At 41.5% G+C, this 21,594-nt stretch overlaps 1 protein-coding gene across 1 annotated transcript in view; it reads left to right on the top strand.

Moving 5' to 3' along the window:
- CTNNBL1 (catenin beta like 1) overlaps positions 1 to 21,594 on the top strand; it is a 177,614-nt gene that overhangs the window by 60,128 nt on the left and 95,892 nt on the right. Inside the window, exons 5-7 of the mRNA XM_023227877.2 lie at positions 2,782 to 2,879; positions 10,428 to 10,521; positions 13,182 to 13,273. Coding sequence (XP_023083645.1) covers positions 2,782 to 2,879; positions 10,428 to 10,521; positions 13,182 to 13,273 — 284 coding nt within the window. The remainder of the gene's footprint in view (positions 1 to 2,781; positions 2,880 to 10,427; positions 10,522 to 13,181; positions 13,274 to 21,594) is intronic.

Below are 21,594 nucleotides of genomic sequence, written 5' to 3' on the forward strand. Positions count from 1 at the left end.
TTACTATTGCAGTGACCTTTAGATAACTTTTTTTCTTTTTTGAGACAGGGTCTCGCTCTGTCACCCAGGCTGGAGGGCAGTGGCACAATCTCAGCTCATTGTAGCCTCCACCTCCTGGGTTCAAACAATTCTCCTGTCTCAGCCTCTCGAGTAGCTGGGATTACAGGCATGTGCCACCAAACCTGGCTAATTTTTGTATTTTTATTAGAGACAGGGTTTCACCATATTGGCCAGACTGGTCTTGAACTTCTGACCTCAAGTGATCTGCCCACCTTGGCCTCCCAAAGTGCTGGAATTATAGGCGTGAGCCACCACAGGCCAGAGAACTTAACAACTACTAGCTTTACCTTTCTTATCTGTTAAATAGTGCTTACACCGAATCTTATAATGCTGCTGAAAGAATTCCAGTAGCATAGCACCAGACATGGTGCTGTGACTTTTAAAAATGGCGGCTATTATGATGATGACTATTTTAATTTTAGAGAGGGAGAACTACTAATTCCTACTAGTCAAAGGTAGCTCTAGGGTTTCTAGGGGTTAATTTGGTAGCCTGGTTATTTTTGCTGTTTTTTATTATAATTGGTTCAAATAATTTGTGTGTTTCAGTTTACTCTATATCAGGCAGATATGTTGACTCTTGTCAACAGCTTTCTGATTATTTTTTAGATGAAGATGTTAAGCATGAAGGATTTTTGTCCAAAGACCTTTAAGCTCTTTGCTCATATTAAGTTTTGGGTAAATATCACCTTTAAGAGTGAAGGAGTAAGACACAGAAAGCTTAATTACTTATTCATGATGGTCAGCTGGTCAGTTAGAAATGAGTAAAGCAAACCTTCAAGTAATTTTTCTTTCAGCAAAAGACCTGCATATAATACCCAGCACATCAGTCGTCAGCTAGCAAGTTCTGTCATTTTTGTTCATATGTTCTGCATCTTTTATTTTTCTTTTTAGTAAAACTGCCCTGATTCTGACCTTTGTTAAATCTTCTGGATTCTGTTGTATGTGGTAGCTTTGGAATAGGCCTTTCTCCTTCAGGCCTGGCTCCCACAACTACCCGCATATGCTGTCCACATGGTGGCTCCTGTGTGCCACCCCCATCCCTCATGCTTACCGTGCTTTAATGCATCCTGCACACAGCTTTTAGCTTATTCTTTCAAAATGTTATTTTCTTCAGCTAGTTACAATTTTCTCTCCCCTTTCCACTTCCCTCCCCTCTCCTCCAATCCTTTCTTCTCTTCAAATGCCTTTGTACATTCCAGTCTCTCTGCTTTTATTCCTGTGGTTTTGCCTTCTAGTCTGCCTGTCCTCATATTTTTAGTTGCCTGTTTTCTGAGCCGTCTTCTTCTAGCAAGTGATTACTAATTCCCCAGCACCATCTGATTGCTCCTTTTTAGGATGCGTGTGGTTCATATTGTCTGTGTGTATTCTTCATTTGTTACATGTTGGTTATTGCCTGTGGTGTATGGTTTTTAAAATTGTTTTAGATTATCTATCCTTCTCATTTTACAGATGAGGAAACTGAGGCCCAGAATGAAGAATGGATTGGCCTTTATCATGTTCAGTGCTTTAGTCATCATGGGCATTCAATAAATGCAGTTTGCTGGAGCAAGGTATCTGTTTCTCTCTCTCTCTCTCTCTCTCTCTCCCGTTGTGTGTGTGTGCACCCGTGTGTGTGTGTGTGTGTGTGTGTGTGTGAGAGAGAGAGAGAGAGAGAGAAAGAGAGAGAGATAAGAGAGTTTTCAGGTGAGGGAAAGGAAGCTTAGTTATAAGTTTAGTTCTGCCACCCAGTTTCCAAATATAACTCTCTCCTTCATGTTTCCCTTTCTTTATACTTCTCTTTCTTTTCTTTTCTCTCTCTCTCTCTCTCTCTCTTTTTTTTTTTTCCTTTGAGACAGGGTCTCACTCTGTTTCCCAGGCTGGAATGCAGTGACATGATCATAGCTCACTGCAGCCTTGATCTCCTGAACTCAAGCAGGCCTCCTGCCTTAGCCTCCCAAGTAGCTGGGACTTTAGGCATGTGCCACCACTCTTGGCTGATTTCTTTTTTTTTCCTAAATGTTTAGTAGAGACAAGGTGTCACTGTGTTGCCCAGGCTGGTTTCAAATTCCTGAGCTCAAGCAGTCCTCCTGCCTTGGCCTCCCAAAGTGCTGGGTGTTATTACAGGCATGAACCACTGTGCCTGGCCCTGTACTTCCCTTTCCTTTTCCTATTTTTTGCACAGTTTTAAATTCTCTATTCTTCCTTTTATATTCATAGCAGTGTGACATTTGAGGGGACAGAGGTTGATGGGGACTAGCCCAATTCCATATAAATTTTTCCCTTTGTTTTCAACCCATTGTGTCATGTCCTGATCTCTGAAGACTCCTTGGTGAACATCAGCCACCTCTTAGAAATGATTACTGCCTTCGAAGGTGAACTGTGCAAGGTAGTTAAGATTATACTGAGTTTCAAGAATTTAAATTATGAGATGAGGTTGAGGGTGTTGGCCTATTTCTCACTGGAAAAGTGACTTCCCAGGTGATCTATTTAAAATTTTGAAATCTGTGAAAATTCAGTGAACCTATGGACTAAGCAGCCAGGAAGCAGCATAAGGAAAGAGACCGAGTGAGTCAGTTAACATTTAATGAACACCCACTGTGGGTAGAACCCTGTTGAAGAGATGTTAATAAAACCGGAGTCTATTAAAGGTAAATGGTGATAAAGCAATTGAGGAGGAAACAGAAGGGAAGAAAAATATCGGTACCGTTTCAGTGTGTGTGTTATACCCTTAACATTTTTCACATGTGTCCATAGCCGTGGTCGATTTGCTTCAGGAATTAACAGATATAGACACCCTCCATGAGAGTGAAGAGGGAGCAGAAGTGCTTATCGATGCTCTGGTAAGTTGCACATCCTCTGGGGTTTTGCAGGTTTATATAAGTTGTTGGCATTACCACCACCATCGTCTCTGAGAGTGGGTACCAGGTGGAACTGCATAGTGAGGCTGGACTGTGGTGAGACCGGAGTGAATAAGGAGAGTGAAAAAGTAGAGATATGACTGGGGCAGTGCTTTATGCTTTGGAACTGTGTCAGGCAGAGGCCTCGCCCTCATTAAGTCTCTGCTGTGGGCAGGGCCATTTCTCATTCTTCTCACCACATCCTTTCACATTGGCATTATTGCTGCTATTCCCATATACAGCCATGAAGCTGTGGCTTAGAGAGGCCAAACAAATGGCCCGTGGTCACACAGCCAGGATTTGAACCTGTGGTCTCCTGGACTCTATATTTTCTGCCCCTTTCTTTCCTCCTCTCTTTTGTTGCTACTGACCTTTTTACAAAGAGCTTTCACAAATGTTTTTCTCATCTGGACTTTCTAATCCCAAGTGCCAGTGAGAACAGGTATTATTACTTGTTTTACAAATAGGTCATCAGAGAGGAATTGGAGAATGTTAAAAATGAGAATAAACCTTATAGCTCATTGAGGCCAGAATGTCTTTCCCTGCCTGTAGAAGACAGGGCAGTCGATGTCTGCAGTCTTTTGAGGAGCCTTAGGCTAGGCCTCAGAATATTCCTCAGCTATTGATTCCCGCAGCAGCCAACCCAGAGGAGTTGGTCTGTGAGGTGCAGCTGTGGCCAGGTGCCAGCTAGTCAAACTGCCTTACATGCGAGGAAACCCAGCTGCAGAAGTGAAGACTCCCACTGGGTTGCTGAGCCAGTCCTGTGACAGCTGATAAAAGAGCCTGAGTGTTCTGATCCCCACCACAATCTGTTTCTACCGCCCTAGATTTCCTAGTTCACTGGTGATCAGAGAGGGCCACAAAGCTGAAAAGGCACCCCAGCTGGCCAGTGGCCGAAGTGCATCTAGTCCAGCCCCTACCCTGATACCACCTGTGGAGCTCTGTCCACCTGCAGAGCTGTATCCTTCCTCAGGGCTCTGTGGATTGTTCTTCCTTCTGTTGTCTTCTCTTGTCTTTTCTCTCTGGTAAGGATGTTGGTATTGGTTTTGATTCAGTTAGCAGTTTATCAAAGATCACTACAGCCACTTGTATTAGAAGCACCTGGGGTGCTTCTTTGGCTACTTTCTAGTCCTACCCAAGACCCACTGAATCAGAATGGCTGGGCCTGGGGTCCCAGATGATCTCAAAACCCACTGCTACACTGCCCACCCCCTCCTCACCCTTTCTCATAATGTTCTCAGCACTAGAAATTTCCCATGTGCCGTGCTCGCTGCTGGCATTTGGTGTGAATGAAGGGGTTGTGAACCCACTGGTTATGAAGAACTGGCTCTTACAGGGAGTGAGGCTGGAGTCCAGCAGGGCCATTTATGACTGAGTATAATGAAAATTTCTATGGCCATTTTTCTTTCAGGCTCCTTTAGAGAGCAAACTGCTACTTTTATAGAATTCAGGGCCTTTATTTTTCCTTTGAACCACTGTGCAGAAAGAAAAGGATGATGTTGGGAAGTCCTTTTGTTTTGAGGGGCATCTGAGGAAAGACTGTGGCACTTGCTCCTACTCTGTGTCCCTGCAGTGTCGTTTGTGCAGTCTTACCTTCTAGAGGTTAATTACATGGCCCTGAATGAGCCTTCCTGCCTGGTCCCTGGGCTGATTTTAATTACCATCCTTTGCCTGTCTGAATAGGGAAGACGAGAGAGGAACAGCTAGTCTGGCTGTTGCATGTAAAACGTACCCAGAAACAGCAATTCACACAAAAGTCCCCTTTGTTTTTTCCATGTTGCCAAGCCCACCGACAAAAGCTGCATCTTGGCAGATTTTATTGTTTGTTTGGAAAGAAACAGTTCACCCTCAGTCTGGGGAGCCATTAGGTAACTGCTATGCAGGATGTTCTGTTTGTTTAGTTTAGTTTTTATTATTATTATTATGTTAGTTTAAGATTTTGACTCTTCCAGGTTTATCCTGGTGGGGCTGGTAGGAATCACAAGCACTGAACATTCCTGGACTCCAGTAGATTATTTGCTTGTCTGCAACCAGTCAGAAGTCATCAGTAAATATCAGAGAACAGCACTGGCGGTGGTCCTCCATTTACTTCTTTTACTCTTGTGCTGCATTCAGGAAGAAATTTGATAAGTACTCTCATATTACAAGGGTTGAGTTGTCTTTGTAGTTTTAATTTGGGGCCAATATCTGAGGCCTAGAATTGCATGAGCAGAGGCTAGAGGGCATGTGGCAGAATTTATTGTGGTGTGCAGTTTGCAGTTATTGCTTTGGTCTTTTTCCCAGTTGGAAGTCCTAAGCAATAGGATAGCACATTTGTGGGGAAAGAATGCTATCCTGGCATTCTCAGGGATCTTCAGGGTTTTAAAATTTGGTTCATATCCACTGTTGTTACTTAAGCAAAAGGCAAATATTTGTGCTTTGTAACAAGTTGATCTGGTAGCCTGTAAAATGGACTCTTTTCTGAAGAGTGGTAAACAAGAGGGTATATTGCTTTGATGGCAATTCTCTGGCTTACCTCTCCACAGATGACTTTGGACTTCTTGAGAGTGATGATTAAATTACAGTCATTTTTCTACTTGCCAGTCCCAAAACTTGCCGTGTGCTAGGTAGTCCCATGCCTTCACTCATGCTTCGCCTTCCGCTTGCCTAGCCTTGCTTCTCTGGGGCTACCTGGAATACTGCCTCTCATCCTGTGAGTCCTGACTTAAACTTTATCTCTTTCCTTTTGAGTTTTTTCCAGACTCATCCCCTCAGCAGGATGTGTTGTTCTAGCACTTTGTACATCCTGGCAATTGTCACATTGGATTGTAGACGTCTGTTTATAAGTTTGTCCTTCCTGAGGGGTGATCCCCATCAGGGGAGTGGTCAGAGCAGTAGCTTTGTCACTTACCAATTCTGTGTCCTTGGGAAAGTTACTAACCTCTCCATACTGTTTCTTTTTCTGTAAAATGGAGATAACAGTAGTGCCTATCATACAGTACCAAAGTGAGGAACAAGTGAGATATTTAATAAGTCTTTAGAACAGTCTGGCACACAGTAAACACCTGATAAATGTTGACCATTATCATTATAAAGGTACTACGCCTGGCAGATATTAAGCACTTAGCAAATGTCAGGTTAAAATTGTATGTATCATCTGCCACACAGTAAGATGTCTGTGAATATTGAGTTCAACAAACATTTTTTTCAGTTTAAAAAATATTTCAAAAACATTGTGAACAAACACTCAATAAAACCACGTTTAGATGGGATGGGCCTAAATAAGACATGAGAGGATAGAGCTTTAGTTTTTTTTTTTTTTTAAAAAAGGAAGAAATAAGTAATGATAATACAAGGCAGAACATTGAAAACAGCTATGAGAGAGGCACACTTCTGTGGACACGAAGAGGAGGGAGTGCTCGCTTCTGATGGAATAATCAGGAAGGGCTGCAGAGCTGCAGGTGTCAGCAATGGCCTCTGAAGGGGGCCTTTAATATGAGAGCATATGGAGGTGTCCCAGCCTATGGAGATGGAAGTGTGGCTGGGTGGTGTAGCTGGCCAGGGTCTAGGAGCCAGCATTTGCTTTACAGAAACTCTTCATAGAGTTCCACAAAAGTGGCTTTGATGTGGACTACCAGGGGACTACCCTCCATACCCATTCCTGCACTCAGTTAACCCCACTGAAATGTTAAACTTTGAAGCCCCATCTCGGTTTGCCTTGGTCTTGGTTGGCGATGGATTTGTGCTGCCCAGGTGAGACTGAGGTTGGCCAGGTTCATGTTGCTTTAAGGGTACTTACTATGAAAATTCCTGGATCTTATTCCTTCCCATTTCCATTCATGTTCTCACCTTCATCTGTATTTGTTCCAAGGCAAAATTCATTTGTTCACTAAATGTTTATTGAGCACTTGATGTGTTCCTGATTCTGGGAACCAGGTGTACAGCTGTGAGCAAGCCTGACAAAGCCTCTGTTTTTGTGGAGCTCACATGGTATGAGTGTAGGGAGAAATAGTAGATATATAAACAAGAAAACTGTCAGAGAGTGGTTCTCTGTTTAAGAGAATTAAAATAGAGTGATGTGAGATAGAGTGGCTGGGAAGTCAGGTTGGATTAAATAGTCGGGTGAGGCCTGAGTTCTGAAAGAAACCAGCCATTCAGAATGTTCAAGAGCAAGATGGGAAAAGGGCAAAAGACATAAGGCAAGACTGAGTTTGACATATTCAAGGAACAGAGAAGGGGCCAGTCTTGTGAATGTACAGCTGGGGTGAAGGGAGAACGCAGAGTCAGGGCCAGACCACACTGGGCTCTGTGGGCCTTGGTGAAGAGGTTGGGTGGCATTGCCAGGGTGAAGGGAAGTAATTGGAGGATGTAAGCAAGGGAGTGGTGTCGTAGCCTGACCAGCGTTTTAAACGGGGCATCTAGCTACTGTGTGGATAATGGACTGGAGGGGCAAGAATGGATGCTGAAAAGTTACAGCTCAGATACAAAAGGCCTGAGTTTTGCATTATGACCATGTTACTGTATTATTCTCAAAACGTGTTTGATCAAGATTCAGTGAGTATGGGTTTTATTGTTATTGCTGTTTTTTAAATATGAAATTTCTGAAACTCCTAGTAGGCAGAAAAACCCCAGTCTAACTCTTGAGAAAGCTTATTGGCAGATTGTACCAGATAGAAAAAGAATCCTTCAAACCCTCTCATCTATCTCTTTTTTATTTCCTCCTCTTCTCTTATATCCATCCTCTTTGGTCAAGTGGAAGATGATGTCTGATCGTGCCCTTGAACTTTATCTCAGTCGGACCTCCCGGAATATTGTTTGGGAGGCCTGCTAACAATCAGAAATAACAAGTGACTTATCAGAAAACATCACACCCAAGACAGTCCTGATTTCTAAGGCAAGGGTTCTCCGGCTGATGCTTTAATCCCTAAGCAGGATTTGTTTTTAGTTTCAGACTTTGTCACAGGTCCAAAAAATTGAAGGTAGGCCCAAGGGGCTAGAAAGAATAGAACAGAATACTAATTTGTACTTTTCCTCAGCGATATCCAGAGCTATACATAATATAAATATTTTTCGAAGGTTTTTCTGAGCTAAATGTATTTTGACTGCTTTTGGCCTTCCTGCAATCAGATCAAATTGCATTTAACCCAACTAAACATAAAGTTTCACAGTTTGCAAGCTTAAAAAGGGGTTGGATTTCCGTAGCAAGAAAAAAGATTTTCCTCTAGCCGGAGGCCTGTTATCCATAACCATTCAGCTCTAGGACTTAAATACATTGCTCACTGACAGTGTCCCCACCACATTCTAAACAGCAGAGGTGGGAAACATAACTAAGAATCAAAGAAAGGGGGAAAAATGATGCAGATAAAGCGGCAATAAGCAACTGAAATTGGTGAAGCAGTTTGCAGAACTGGCAAGCAGTGTGATACCCAGTGGAGTAGTGGTGTCTGCTGCTTTAGGATTCAGGGAGATTTTAGTCAATCAGGGTGATTTAAGGAAAAACATACTGTGACATGGTTCATATTTTTCCCCCAGATGTTTTTCTGTTTTCTCTTATATACTCAAATTGTCCAGTTAATTAAGGAAAACATTGTAGTGGATTTCTTTAGTGAAGCTTTTGCTGGCTGTGAGATTTGAGAGCAAGATTGTATAGCTCTTGGCACAAGATGGGAAAACAGCACTTTCCTGTGCTTACAGGCTCCCAAATCTGGCATCAGTGTTTCTTCAAATAGTATCCCCTCCTTGTTCCTTATACCAGGGCATAAAGGAGAGCCTAGAAAAATCTAATACATTTGTGATTCAGGTATCACAAATTAGTCAATAATTTCACATTTCCGTTGTCCATATATTTCCCTTACATCTCACCCAGACAGAGTAAAGAGTCCATGTTTCAAGATCTATGCCACCTGCCATTGCTTGCCTCCTCAAGCTCGGTTTGAATTGTGTCTATAGAATACTTTACATGCAAGGGCTCTGAAAGTATTTGGTTGGATGAGATCGTTCCCTTCTTTTTTCTCCCTCATGCTCTCCCCTCACTGAAATAATGGGGGATTATGGGAAAAAGTAGAGTTGGAGTTGGGCACTTCTGCCACCAGCTTTGTGACTTCAATCAGACTAATTAACCTCTCAGAGCCTTTACTTTCTCGCCTGTGAAAGATGTGAGAATTACATGAGGATAAATGGAGCAATTACAGTACACAAACTATGTGTTCCATCAGTTTATTTAAATTTAGCAAGATTTACTGAGTATCTGCTGTATATAGCATTGTAGTAGACTTAGGATATAGAAAGATGAATGAAGCAAGGTGCCTGCCTTTCAGGAACTTGGCTTTTTCTTAGCCAGTGGAAGAGAGGAACAGTGAATAATCAGGTATCAACAGGGTAAAGGGCTAGATTCAAAGCTTCTACTTGATTCTTTGAGCAGTTGCCATGAACTAGACCTAGGGTAAGGCCTGTCACATATTTTCATTTACTCTTTAGAACTTATCCCCATTTCATAAGTGAGGAAACCGAAACACTGAGAGGGAGGATGACACAAATATGCAGCAGACCGTGTCTTCAGATGTGGCTTTACTTATTGGCTGTGCTTAAGAATCCGTTACCAGATGGATCATCCCTTCTTGATGACAGAAAACTAGGTGTTTCCTTAGTTATCTTCCTTGGTGTGCCTCAGGGCTACCTAAGGGCAGTCTCCCTAGGACACGGATTGTGCACAGGAGGTAGCATGAAGTAGTAAAAGCATCATTTCACGTAAGGAGAAGGAAGCCTGGTTTTTGCCTTTGCCTCCACTGCTCCATAGCTACGTGGTCTTGGCTGAGTCACTAACGTCTTGAACATCAGCTATATGGTGTGGCTACTAAAAGTTTCCTATCTGTCTCAACATGTCTGACTCCATTAAGGGAAATGCAGTAGCTTTCTGTGCATCCTATGTCATACAAATAGAAGATATTTTATTGTGTTGATTATTCCTTTTAAGAGGGAACTATAAATTCTTTATAAGTAGTAGTTTCATAAAAGCAAAGAAACAGGAATGTTTTGAGGTCAACATAAAATGTAACTGGTGAACATTCCAGCGAAACATCTTTTGGTGCATTGGCCTAGAACTGTGTTTTGGCTTGAATGAACCGCTGACCTGACTTAAGATGGCATTCTCGTGAGTTGTCTGAGTACCACAGAGAAGGAGAAAGAGCACAGGGCTCGGTTTCAGATGGTCTGTGTTCAAGTGCTAACACTGTCACTCACCAACCTTTTAACCTTGAATTTTACTTTGTCTCCTTGAGCTCCAGTTGACTCATCTGAAGTTAGAGATAATGATGCCTGCCTTTTACTTACCTCAGGGTCACTTTAAGACTTAAAAGAGATCATGGGATGGGAGAGCACCTTGTAAACCATAGATTGCTGCTTTTTTACTTACTTTGTTCATTCAAATAGTGGAGAAGTAAGTATGGGAACAGGAACATTTTGGGGACCATTTTGTAACATCCCTCTCTTCCTTTTGCTTTGCTGTTCTTGCAGGTGGATGGGCAGGTGGTAGCACTGCTGGTACAGAATCTGGAGCGCCTGGATGAGTCTGTGAAAGAGGAGGCAGATGGCGTCCACAACACTCTGGGTGAGAGGAAGGGTGCTTGCCATTGCCTGAATTGCTTTGTGTTTGTTTTGGGACTTTGTGCTCATTTCCCTTCCTTCTTCATAATAGAGTCAATAGCAGGAGTGTTTTCCTTCCTTCTGCTCCCAAACTGCCTTCTCAGAAGTGAAGACCTTTGTGTAAATTTCATATAACTGCAGCTTTGGTTTGGCTTGTAGGTAATAAAAGCAGAAATCCACTAAGTAGGTAACCTTCCTAGTCAGAAACCGCTGGCTCTGGTTAGCAGGCCTTTGCCTCCAAAAGCTAGGATGAAGTCTATGCTGGTTAATTTTGTTTCCTTTGGAATGTGTATATTTAAACATTTTAAATCATTTTAAGTTGGTTTTTCTTATCACTTTCCTTCAATGGAACTGCAAACTTTTGGACCACTCTGTACCTTTGTAGGACATTTTATTTGAAAAAGAGTTAGTGTTTCTTTCTCTTCTTAGGTATAGACTACCATGTAAACTGTGAGTTGAAATATATTGCTACTACTTGACTGTCCCTACATCAGATTTTCATTTAAAATGATTCCTCTGTAGTATTTCTCCTCTTCCTTCTCCTCCTTGAATCTCCCCAGTCTTTCCTTTTGTAAAGTTATTGAACCAATATCCTATTTAAAATTGTGTTTTGGGGGTAGCCCTCTTTATTACTGGTCACTGTCTTATAAAACCAGAGATGACATATCTGTAAGCAGAGCTTGAGAAATGAACGAGGCCCAGTGAAAGCAGAAAATTTGATGAGATTAGATTTTTATTTTTAGCTCCTTTGTGTACCACGTATTTCTATTGTAGTTCTGGACTCTTTTCCTTGAGGATTATCATAAAGAAGGGGAAAGATGGGCACCTGGGGGGAAGAGGAGGAACACAACACTCTGTAATTTGGGTTGGCTGTAGTCTAGAGCCAGAATTTGGCATTGCTATTTGTTAGCAGAATGCAGGATTTTTGCGGTATCAAAAGTCTGTTAATTGACTACTGACTGTCTGTTAATAAAAAGTACCAGCCTGCCAGTCTACAGAGATCTTTTTGCAGCTTGTCCAGCTACTAACAGCTCAGGAGATTCTTCCCTCTCTCTCGCTTATTGAGTGCCTGGTGTTTGTCAGGCACTGTGCTAGGTCCTAGGGTAGATTATGGTAAAGTAGGCATGGTTCTGCTCCTGACAGGGCAGACAGATAGGTGAGTCTTGAAAAGAAAGGAAAGACAATGCTGGGTGACAGATGGTATCATAGGAGTCAGTGAAAAGCACTGTGGGAATGAAGAAGAGCCTCCAAATTGCTGGATGGGAGCAGCTAGCTCCTATGCGTGACTGTGTCCGAATATGAAGACAGGTGCATTTTGACAGGTGGAGGAGTGGGAGAAGGGCCTTCAGGCAGGGGAGTATCATTTGCAAAGCCATGAATGGGGCTGGGATTTGAGGAAAGACTGGAAATGGCCTGTGAGAGTCAGAGGTGGGAGGTGGAACTGGAGGAGTAAGTTTGTCCAGATAATGGAAGACCTTGTAAACCATGGCAGGAAGCTTGGATTTTGTTCAAGTGAACAATAGGAAACCATCTAAAATAGAAGCAGAAGAATAGGATAAAGGCATGGAAGATTAAAACGAATGAGTTGATTTTTGTAGGAAATGGCAGAAAGTAATTCAGGGTGTCGTAGTGCTCTTCATCTCTCAGGGTTTCATTGCTCCTCTGCTCCCACAGCTTCGTGCTTCCCCTGCCTGGTCATCCTTTAACTTGCCACTGTGGAGGCTGATGTGGGCAAAGGAGTGAGAAAGAAGATAGGAGGTGTGGTGATTTCTTCAGCCCTTTCTTCTTCAAAATTCACACCCAGTGTGTTCTGGGTATTGTGCGTAGGGAACACAGAAGTATAGCTGTTTCATGATAGTAACATATTCCAGGATATGGAGTGGAAGAGGGGCTGAAAGAAATGAAACCGTTTGATATTAAGGACTCCAGGTGATTAGAAAAAAAGTTCTCCTTTTTAGTATCATAGTCATGCAATAACTTTTTTTTCCTCCTAATTTTTAATTTTTCTATTAAGCAACACTTTGGCTATTGTAGGAGATAGCAGGACCATATATATTTGCTTCCTAGTACCTGGGAGTTACCTCTGCCAACATGACCTTTCCCCTCTGTGCATGTTATTTTGTTCAATTAAAAAGACCATACTTGCCTGCTTTGCAATATTCTTGCTTCCACCTGATGCAGGGAAGTAGAACTGCAAATGGATGAATCAGGGAAGGAAGAGACTCGGAGTTCAGCAGCCCCTGAGTTTTCCCTAAGGCTTTTGCCTAGCTCCCTGTCTCTTTGGTTATGGGTTTCTGGGACTCTTTCGGGACTGGGTGGAACTTCTTAGGCAGATATCCACCCTTTTGTGTGTTCTGCTCTAGTTTTCCCTATTAGCATAGAAAATCTATCACTTAGCCCTTTTGTGAGTTCCACCATTTTCAGTTATGAGTTTTACTTATAGCATAACTGGAAGAAGAAAACCACAGCAACTCCCTGGTTAATCTGAAAATGACAACCCAGCATCTGGCTGGGAGGAATGCAGGGAAGTGGGGAGAGGAATAACATGCCTGTCATGGGAAGCAAGCTTGTTGCAGACAGAAACAAAGTTGTCCTCCCAAATGACTGGTGTCTGTCTCCCTTCAGCTATTGTGGAAAACATGGCCGAGTTCCGGCCTGAGATGTGTACAGAGGGTGCCCAGCAGGGTCTTCTACAGTGGCTGTTGAAGAGGCTGAAGGTGAGTTTGGCTGTGGGGAACTGCAGCTCACACCTATCTTTGCTCTGGGCGTGATTGATGCTGGGTTATTGGCATAGACTGTTATGCTGGGCCATATGATCTAGTTTGGGAAGCTTCTGGTACCTCTTGCTTCTTTCTTCTCCATTTTTGTTTGTTTTAAAACAAGAGGCTTTAAAAATAGTCTTAGTACCTCTGAAAATACAAACATGTTATAAATACAAATCCATGTGATACAGAAGGTATGAAACTGAAAAGATCCCCTCTGCTGATCCCTTGTAGTTCCACTTCCCAGAGGCAGTCACTGTTAATAATATCATATCCATTTTCCCAGAAATTTTCTGTGTATGTAAGAGAGTGTGTGTTTCACAAACAGAATTATATAATATTTTCTTACGCAAGTTGATTTTCTCACTGGACTAATTGTTGCCTAGTTAGTATTCCACCACACAGATGTACCAGAATTAATCTCATCATTCCCACTGGTAAGTTTGTACTGTTATCAACAGTGCAGCTGTGAATACAGTAGTCCCCTCTTATTTGTGGTTTTATGTTACGCGTTTTAGTTACTCACAGTTAACCATGGTCTGAAAACAGGTAAGTATAGTATATACTAAAAGGTATTTTGAGAGAGAGAGACCACATTCACAAAACTTTTATTACAGTATGTTGTTATAATAGTTCTATTTTATTATTGTTGTTAATCTCTTACTGTGCCTAATTTATAAATTAAACTTTTTTTTTTTTTTTTTTTTGAAACTAAGTCTCACTCACTCTGTTGCCCAGGGTGGAGTGCAGTGGTGTGATCTCAGCTCACTGCAACCTCTGCCTCCTGGGTTAAGGTGATTCCCCTGCCTCAGCCTCCCAAGTAGCTGGGATTACAGGTGTGCGTCACCACGCCTGGCTGATTTTTGTATTTTTAGTAGAGATGGGGTTTCACCATGTTGGCCAGGCTGGTCTCAAACTTCTGATCTCAAGTGATCCACCCGCCTCGGTCTCCCAGAGTGCTGGGATTACAGGTGTGAAACACCGTGCCTGGCCTATAAATGAAACTTTATTATAGGTACATATATAGGAAAAAACATAGTAAATATAGAATTTATCTGTAGTTTCAGGTATCCACTGGGGGCCTTGGATCCTATCCCCCACAGATAAGGGGGGGACTACTGGATACAAACTTTTTAAAATACACAGTTGTCTCAGTTTATCTGTATAATAAATTCATAGAAGTAGAATTGATAGGTCAAAGGCTATGCACATTAACATTTTTTGTAGTATTGCAAAATTATTCCCACTGATTTATCACTTCCCACTGATAGATCAGCTGCCCCACTGATTGAGAGTTATCTGTTTCCCTCTGCTTCTAGCTAATCTGATGGTGAAAACTGGTATTATTTTAATTTGTAATTTTAAAATCAAGTGAAGTGTGTTGGCTTCTTGTTGTTGATTAGCCATTTGTATTCATGTCTTTTAGCTTCATATTTATATTCTTTGTCCATATTTCTATTGGATTGTTCATTATCTTTCCTTCTTAGCATAGTCCTTGTGATTGTCTTTTTAACAGTTACTACTGTCCAGTAGAGTAAATGGGGGAAAGAAGAGGCAAGAGCTTCTCTCAGAACAGTTTTAACCAAAGGTGTGATGGGAGGCAATTTGGAACTGCTTATATGCTACTGAAATGGTCCTCAGGCAGGCAAGGATCCCAACTTTTTGGTGAGAAGGAGGCACTTGTTTGTAGCTAAAGTCGTGCTCTAATTAATGGCTTTGCTCTGCTTCAGAGTGTCGTAAACATCCAGAAGGTCTAGGCTGTATCAGGTCAGATTTGTCCTGCACTGTCTTGGCAGGGCTAAAGGAGAAGGTTGTGCCTAAGATATCATATGCTCCTTGGTTTTCTCCATTTTTGACACTCTAGTCTTTTCCAATCGTGTTTATTCAACCATTTGTTCCCATTAAATCTGTAACCTTGATTTACATAACATATTGGCTCAAGGATGCTCAGCTAGCCCAGCTGCTACCATTAGTGGGTATGGGCACATTTACCTAGCAGAGGTCAGTAAACTATAACTCCCTCCAACCCCCATCCCTCTTGCCTTTGAGTCTTGCATCCAGCAAGTAGTTAATTCGTGCATTGTCATTTGCAACTTCCTTTTGATCTCCTCTCTTGAGTCTAAATATCCTTTGGTTTTAGAACTAGACTTGTTTCTCATTTAATTTCCTTTACATCTCTCTAAACTCAGTTTCTTCTTTCCTCAGTATTCCACACGTTTTTATCCTCCAAAACCTTGAGATGTTTTGGGAGCAACAAGTGGAGGAGAGGAAAGTAGAGCACTGAGTTTTAAGGGGGTGGCGTAGATGTCAGGGACCTGAGTTGTTGGGGGAGTAACCACAGGTTAGGGACGCAACCTTAAAATATACAAAATAATTCAATCCTTTTTTTTTTTTTTTGTCTCTGTTATGTCAGGACAGATTTTTCCAAGTTACTTGAGACTTAATACTCATTCAGGGATCTTCATTAAACTAGAATGTCAGACCTTCTGCCTTTTGAAAGTTGTTGAAACTTCCCAGAGTCTTTTTTTTTTTTTTTTTTAAATTGGTAACATTGGAAGGGAAATTGACTTTTGAGTGTTTGACTTGGATGCCATTACCCTTATGATCATAATGAAGGGGCCCATTTGATAGTTTAGCCAACTATTGACTCTTGCCACATAGGCACTGCATTGGTGTGATCCTCAGGGCATAAACAACCATGTTGCTGTCTCTGAAACAGTTTTCAAGCTTTTAGGGATATTTAAACATCAAAATGCTATTTGGGTTTTTTACTGGTAAGCAAGTGCATTTAGAAGAAAACTGTACTGCCCAGGCTTAATTAATTCTTTCATTAATTAGTTAATGAAATAAAGTCCTGCTGAAGAGTGAGGCCAGCAGGAGGGCATGTCCTTCACAGCAATGCCTTGCTCTTATTTCTCATAATCGAGGGAAGTACTTGTTATAATCTTCACGCTCTTCAACATCATGGTGACTCTTAGTGAGTCCTGGACCCAGATCGTGACTTTCACTTATTAGCTGTGTAACTGTGGGTAACGGCCTCTAAACTTTTCTGGCCTGTTTTCTCCTTTGAAAAACGGGGATCATACTCCCTGCCCTTCCAATCTCATAAGGTTATTGTGAAATCAAATATGAGAATGCTTTTAAATTGTAAAGATGTTATAGCAGTGGGTTTCAGCTGGGGGTTTGTATTAAGATCACCAGTGGAACTGAAAAAATAGATTCCCACACTGTACCCTAGACCTACTGTCTGAGTCTCTGTCTTTGGTATATTTTAGAAATGTTTCAAACACATGTGATTCTAATGTACAACTCTCACTAAGATCCACTTGTCTCTGGAAATGTGGACCTTCTTGTTAACGATTTTACTCTGGAGACGAATTTAAAACTCCATTTTGACTATGCCATTCCCCATTCAGAAACTTACCTGGAGTGATGCTGTGCCTTCTACATCAGATCCCACCTTCTCTGCCTCTTACCCTGACCCAGTTTGACCTTTTCATTTTTCAGTTTTGAAACATTGGCCTTTGTTACCTTTTAGATACCTTTTTTTTTTCTTTTTTTTTTTTAATCTGTCCCCTGCTCTGCAAAGGTCAAAATTATCTTGACCTCTGTGTCTGGCTTTGTTCCTGCTCCTGACTCTATGAGGAATGACTGGCTCCTCTCTTCCATTCGTATTTCTAAATTTTACACACCCTTCATGAAACAGCTTAAATCCCTAATCTTCACTTTTAGAACTAAAAGGAAATCTGTAAGTTCTGCTGTAGATAAAAAATTTAAAATTGAGACCTGTCGATATTAAGTGCCTTGCCCAAACCCCTGTAGCCAGTTAGAGATAGAACTAGGATTAAGACCCAAGCCTCCAGAATTTTCTTTATGCCCCCTTTCCATAGTACTTTGCCTCCAGCCTGTACTGCCCACTTTCTTTTATAAAAAAATCAACCCCTTCATCTTTTTCCAATGGGTTCTCTTGTGAGAGTTAGCCTCTCTGGGTTCTAGCATCTACCCGCAACTGTGTGACGCCCTTGGAGCATCTTCTCTCCATCTGTAAAGTGGAGATGACTCCATCACCTGGCCAACTTGAATATTCTTATGTGTGCTGATTTTCTTTCTCCAAATATCTCTAAATTGTATAATTACAAGGACTGTGTCTATGTCATATCTGTATCTCCTCCCAGCTGTTCTCAAACTGTGTTTCCCAACCAGGAGCATCAGCATCACCTAGCACCTTGTTAGAAATGCAAATTCTTGGGTCCACCCAGACCCACTGAATCTGCAAAGTTGGAGTAGAGCCTGGTAGTCTGTGTTTTTGTTGTTGTTGTTGTTGTTGTTGTTTTAGACGGAGTCTCGCTCTGTCGCCCAGGCTGGAGTGCAGCGGTGCAATCTTGGGTCACTGCAAGTTCCGCCTCCTGGGTTCACGCCATTCTCCTGCCTCACCCACCTGAGTAGCTGGGACTGGAGGCGCCTGCCACCATACCCAGCTATTTGTTTGTATTTTTAGTAGAGATGGAGTTTCACCGTGTTAGCCAGGATGGTCTTGATCTCCTGAGCTCTTGATCCACCCTCCTTGGCCTCCCAAAGTGCTGGGATTACAGGTGTGAGCCACCGCACCCGGGCCAGTCTGTGTTCTAATAAGCCCTCAAGGTGATTCTGATGTAAGCTAAAGTCTGAGAACCAAGGTCCTAGAGTACTTATGTCTAGATTACGTGATAAAACCTTGCAATTTGACTGATCATCCCATATTTATTCAGTAATCCTTGAGTAATTCTTAAGTGAGTGACACATTGATGACAGCATTGTAGTGTTGGATTTCTCCTTTTTGTACTGGTAGCCTCGCAGTATATAGAGATATTCATGGATCTCTTCATCCAACAAATCAAACCTCACTAATTTATTCTAATGAGGATAAAAACCACTGCAGATGATTGCATTAAATGGATTAACAGGTAAGTAGATAACAGTAGTGTGAGAGATGCTGCATCACAATTAATGTTTTTAATGGAGAATACAAGCTTATTAGGATATTACATACTATTGAAAATAACAGCAAAACCAAGTGTTATTTTTCTTTTCTAAAGAAACAAAATTAAGATGACCTCTTGTTACCCAGTTAAACCAATGCTTCAGAAACAGTTGCAGCATTCAGTTAAATTGTATTTTATGTACAACTGGTTGATTCTAAAGTTCTTAGCCTGTATGACCAGAGGTTGGGATTTTGTAGGGCACAATCTGCTTTGACAATTATACGGTGCTGTAGATATGTCTGAACCTGCCCCATGTGTTCCAGGTACCAGAGGTGAGCTACAGATAGAACCTGCAGCTTCTGGCTGTGGGTGGTAGCATAATTGTTTTGTACTTTCCAGAAAAGCAGCAGCTCCCAAAAAGGTGAAGTTTAATTTTATTCAAGGCTAGTACATGCTGAGTACAAACCTATGCATGACTCTATAATTACTCTGACAGCTGAAAGATTTAAGAGAGCCAGGCTCCTGGATAGAAGAGAGCCCTACAAGTTCCAAGTCCCGCTGATTAACTTTGCAAAATCCAAGAGACTATACCTGCTAAGTAAAATCTCCTTTCTCCTGATTTTGATTAAATGTCTTTGAAATTTGGCAGTTTGGTATTGTGCAATCTCTGGTTGAGATTTAAACAGAAATAAAATATCCTTTGTAAGTTTTGTCTTTGGCTAGACAGGAAAGATTACTTTCCTTTCTTCCCACCTGGCCTAATTTCTTCTATTTCTTTTCTACCAGATTAAAACATCTGGTTGTCATCATCATCATCGTCATCACTAAATTTTCACCATCTGATATGAGTTTCATGTATTGACTGCTCACTACATACTAAAGTGTTTTTCTAGAACCTTCTTTCCTTCCTTTTTTTTTTTCTTCTTTTCCTTTCTTTCTGTCTCTCTCTTTTTTTTTTTTTTTTTGGCAGGGTCTCACACTGTTGGCCATGCTGGAGTGCATTGGTACCATCACTGCTCACTGCAGCCTCTACCTATCAGGCCCAAGTGATTTTCCAACCTCAGCCTCCCAAGTAGCTGGAACTTCAGGTACACACCACCACACCTGTCTAATGTTTGTATTTTTTTTTTTTTTTAGAGATGGGGTCTCACTATGTTGCCCAGGCTGGTCTTGAACTCCTGGGCTCAAGTGATCCTCCCGCCTCAGCTTTCCAAAGTGCTGGGATTACAGGTGTGAGCCACTGGGCCTGGCCACATACATTATTTCTAATCCTCACAACCCTGCCAAGAGGGTGCAGCTATCCCCAGTTTACAGATAAAGAAAGAATCCCAGAGAGAGGAAATGGTGTTGCTCAAACCACATGGGAACCATGTGGGAGAGCCTGTGAGCATTGGGCCTTGGCATCTCTGAAGCCACCTCCTGTCGCCAAGCTGCTTCCCAGCTGGTACTGCTTTTAGGTTCTGAAGCATTGCAGAGCTCAGCATTGGGGAGTTATTGGGCCTCATCATTTTGGTTTCCTGATTAGATTCTTCCTTCATGCCAGTTTCTCAATCAGAACTTACGTTTTAATTAAAAAATGATGAAGTTATCAGTCTGGTTTTTGAAAACTTACTTTGGGTAGATTGGAAACTCTTAGTGTAGCGTCTTACAGCAGAAGGTGGAGATTTTCTGCGGAACCAGGAATTCTCAATAGCAAGAAACTCAGCTGGTCAGTGCCTGTTACGTATATACCAGTTCCCTTAGTACAGCCACTTCATGAGGAAGATATTAATTTGGCCAGTCACATAGCTGGTAACTGTTAGAGCTGAGATTCTAATGCAGATATTTCTGGTTATAGTTGTCAGAAAAACTTGTGGTACCTACTGTGTGTTAGGTACTTTCATATTATGTTTTTAAATTCTCATAGTAACTCTCCAAATAAGTAGGTTTTTTTTTTCTATTTCTTCTTTCTTTTTTTCATGTCAGTGCCCTTAATTTAAAAAGTGCTGTTTTTTATTTTCGTTTTACAGATGAGGAAACTGAGATCAAGAACGTTCCTTGGGTCATGGATTCCCGTTGTCAATTTACGGTGTTCTTAGTGTCTCAGTAATTTTGTTTTTACAGCACCGCTATGCCAAAAAGTACCTAATAGTCTCATTTATTCAGTAGTTATGTCCAAACCATTTAATATGTATTAATGTCCTTACAATTTGTTAGCCATTTGAGAAGATGATACACACAAATTGAAAGAAAAAATATTTTTATTTCATTTTTAAATACCATAGTTACTTCCTAATGGTTTATGTGCCTTTTGGGTACTGCTCAAATCCTCCAACCTTAGGATCAGATTGAACACCACCCCCGTCATTCTGATTTCACATCCATTTTCACAGTTATTTTTGTCAGAGCAGCTATCCAAACACAGCTCCACAAAGATATGATGTCATCAGAAGAAATGTACCTTGAGCTCCTAGTTAATGCAGTGCCCAACAGATGTCACATTTCATTGTGTTCTCCATGAAATTTTAAAATATCCTGTGGTGAGTTCAGTGTGGCACCCCAGTTGCCACAGCACATAGTTAGAGAACTGCAGACTTGTTCACATAGGCAGTGGCGTGCTCATGAGTCAGCCTTAAGTGTGTCTAATGCCAGATCCATGTGTTTTTTTTCTTTTTTGAAACTTGACATTTCTACAGAATTAATTTTAATTCAATGTAAGGTTTTTAAATGCCACAACAGTGGACAGGGTTCAGATCTAAGTCACCCCTGTTTGTTCTCTTGCTTAATTCTGTGTCTTCCCTATAGCAGGTGCCTAATAAGTATTTATTGAAAGGAATAAAAACTGCCTCCAACTTGAAAATAGGAGCTTACAAAATTGAATAAAGGACAAGAGGCATTAGATCCACAGAAAGGCCATGGCTCTAATGACCTACTGTCTTTTGGCTTCTTTCAGTTAAGTATCTTGTTTTAAACAAGAACCATGGCCCTTGCAAAGCTAACGTTTAAGTTGGTGCGGCTTAAATCTTTTAAAATATAATAGCAATACTTGGCACTTATATAATTTGGGAAATTTTATTCGTGAATCCTTGATTTTGATAGGGATGCTTACTCTTTGGCTTTTCACCTTCATGTTTTGATTTTCGTTAATATGAAACCATTTTTCTTTTTTTTTTTTTTTTTGAGACGGAGTCTTGCTCTGTCGCCCGAGCTGGAGTGCAGTGGCCAGATCTCAGCTCACTGCAAGCTCCGCCTCCCGGGTTTACGCCATTCTCCTGCCTCAGCCTCCGGAGTAGCTGGGACTACAGGCGCCCGCCACCTCGCCCGGCTAGTTTTTTG

Source organism: Piliocolobus tephrosceles, chromosome 20 (assembly GCF_002776525.5).
Source record: "Piliocolobus tephrosceles isolate RC106 chromosome 20, ASM277652v3, whole genome shotgun sequence".
Lineage (NCBI taxonomy): Eukaryota > Metazoa > Chordata > Mammalia > Primates > Cercopithecidae > Piliocolobus > Piliocolobus tephrosceles.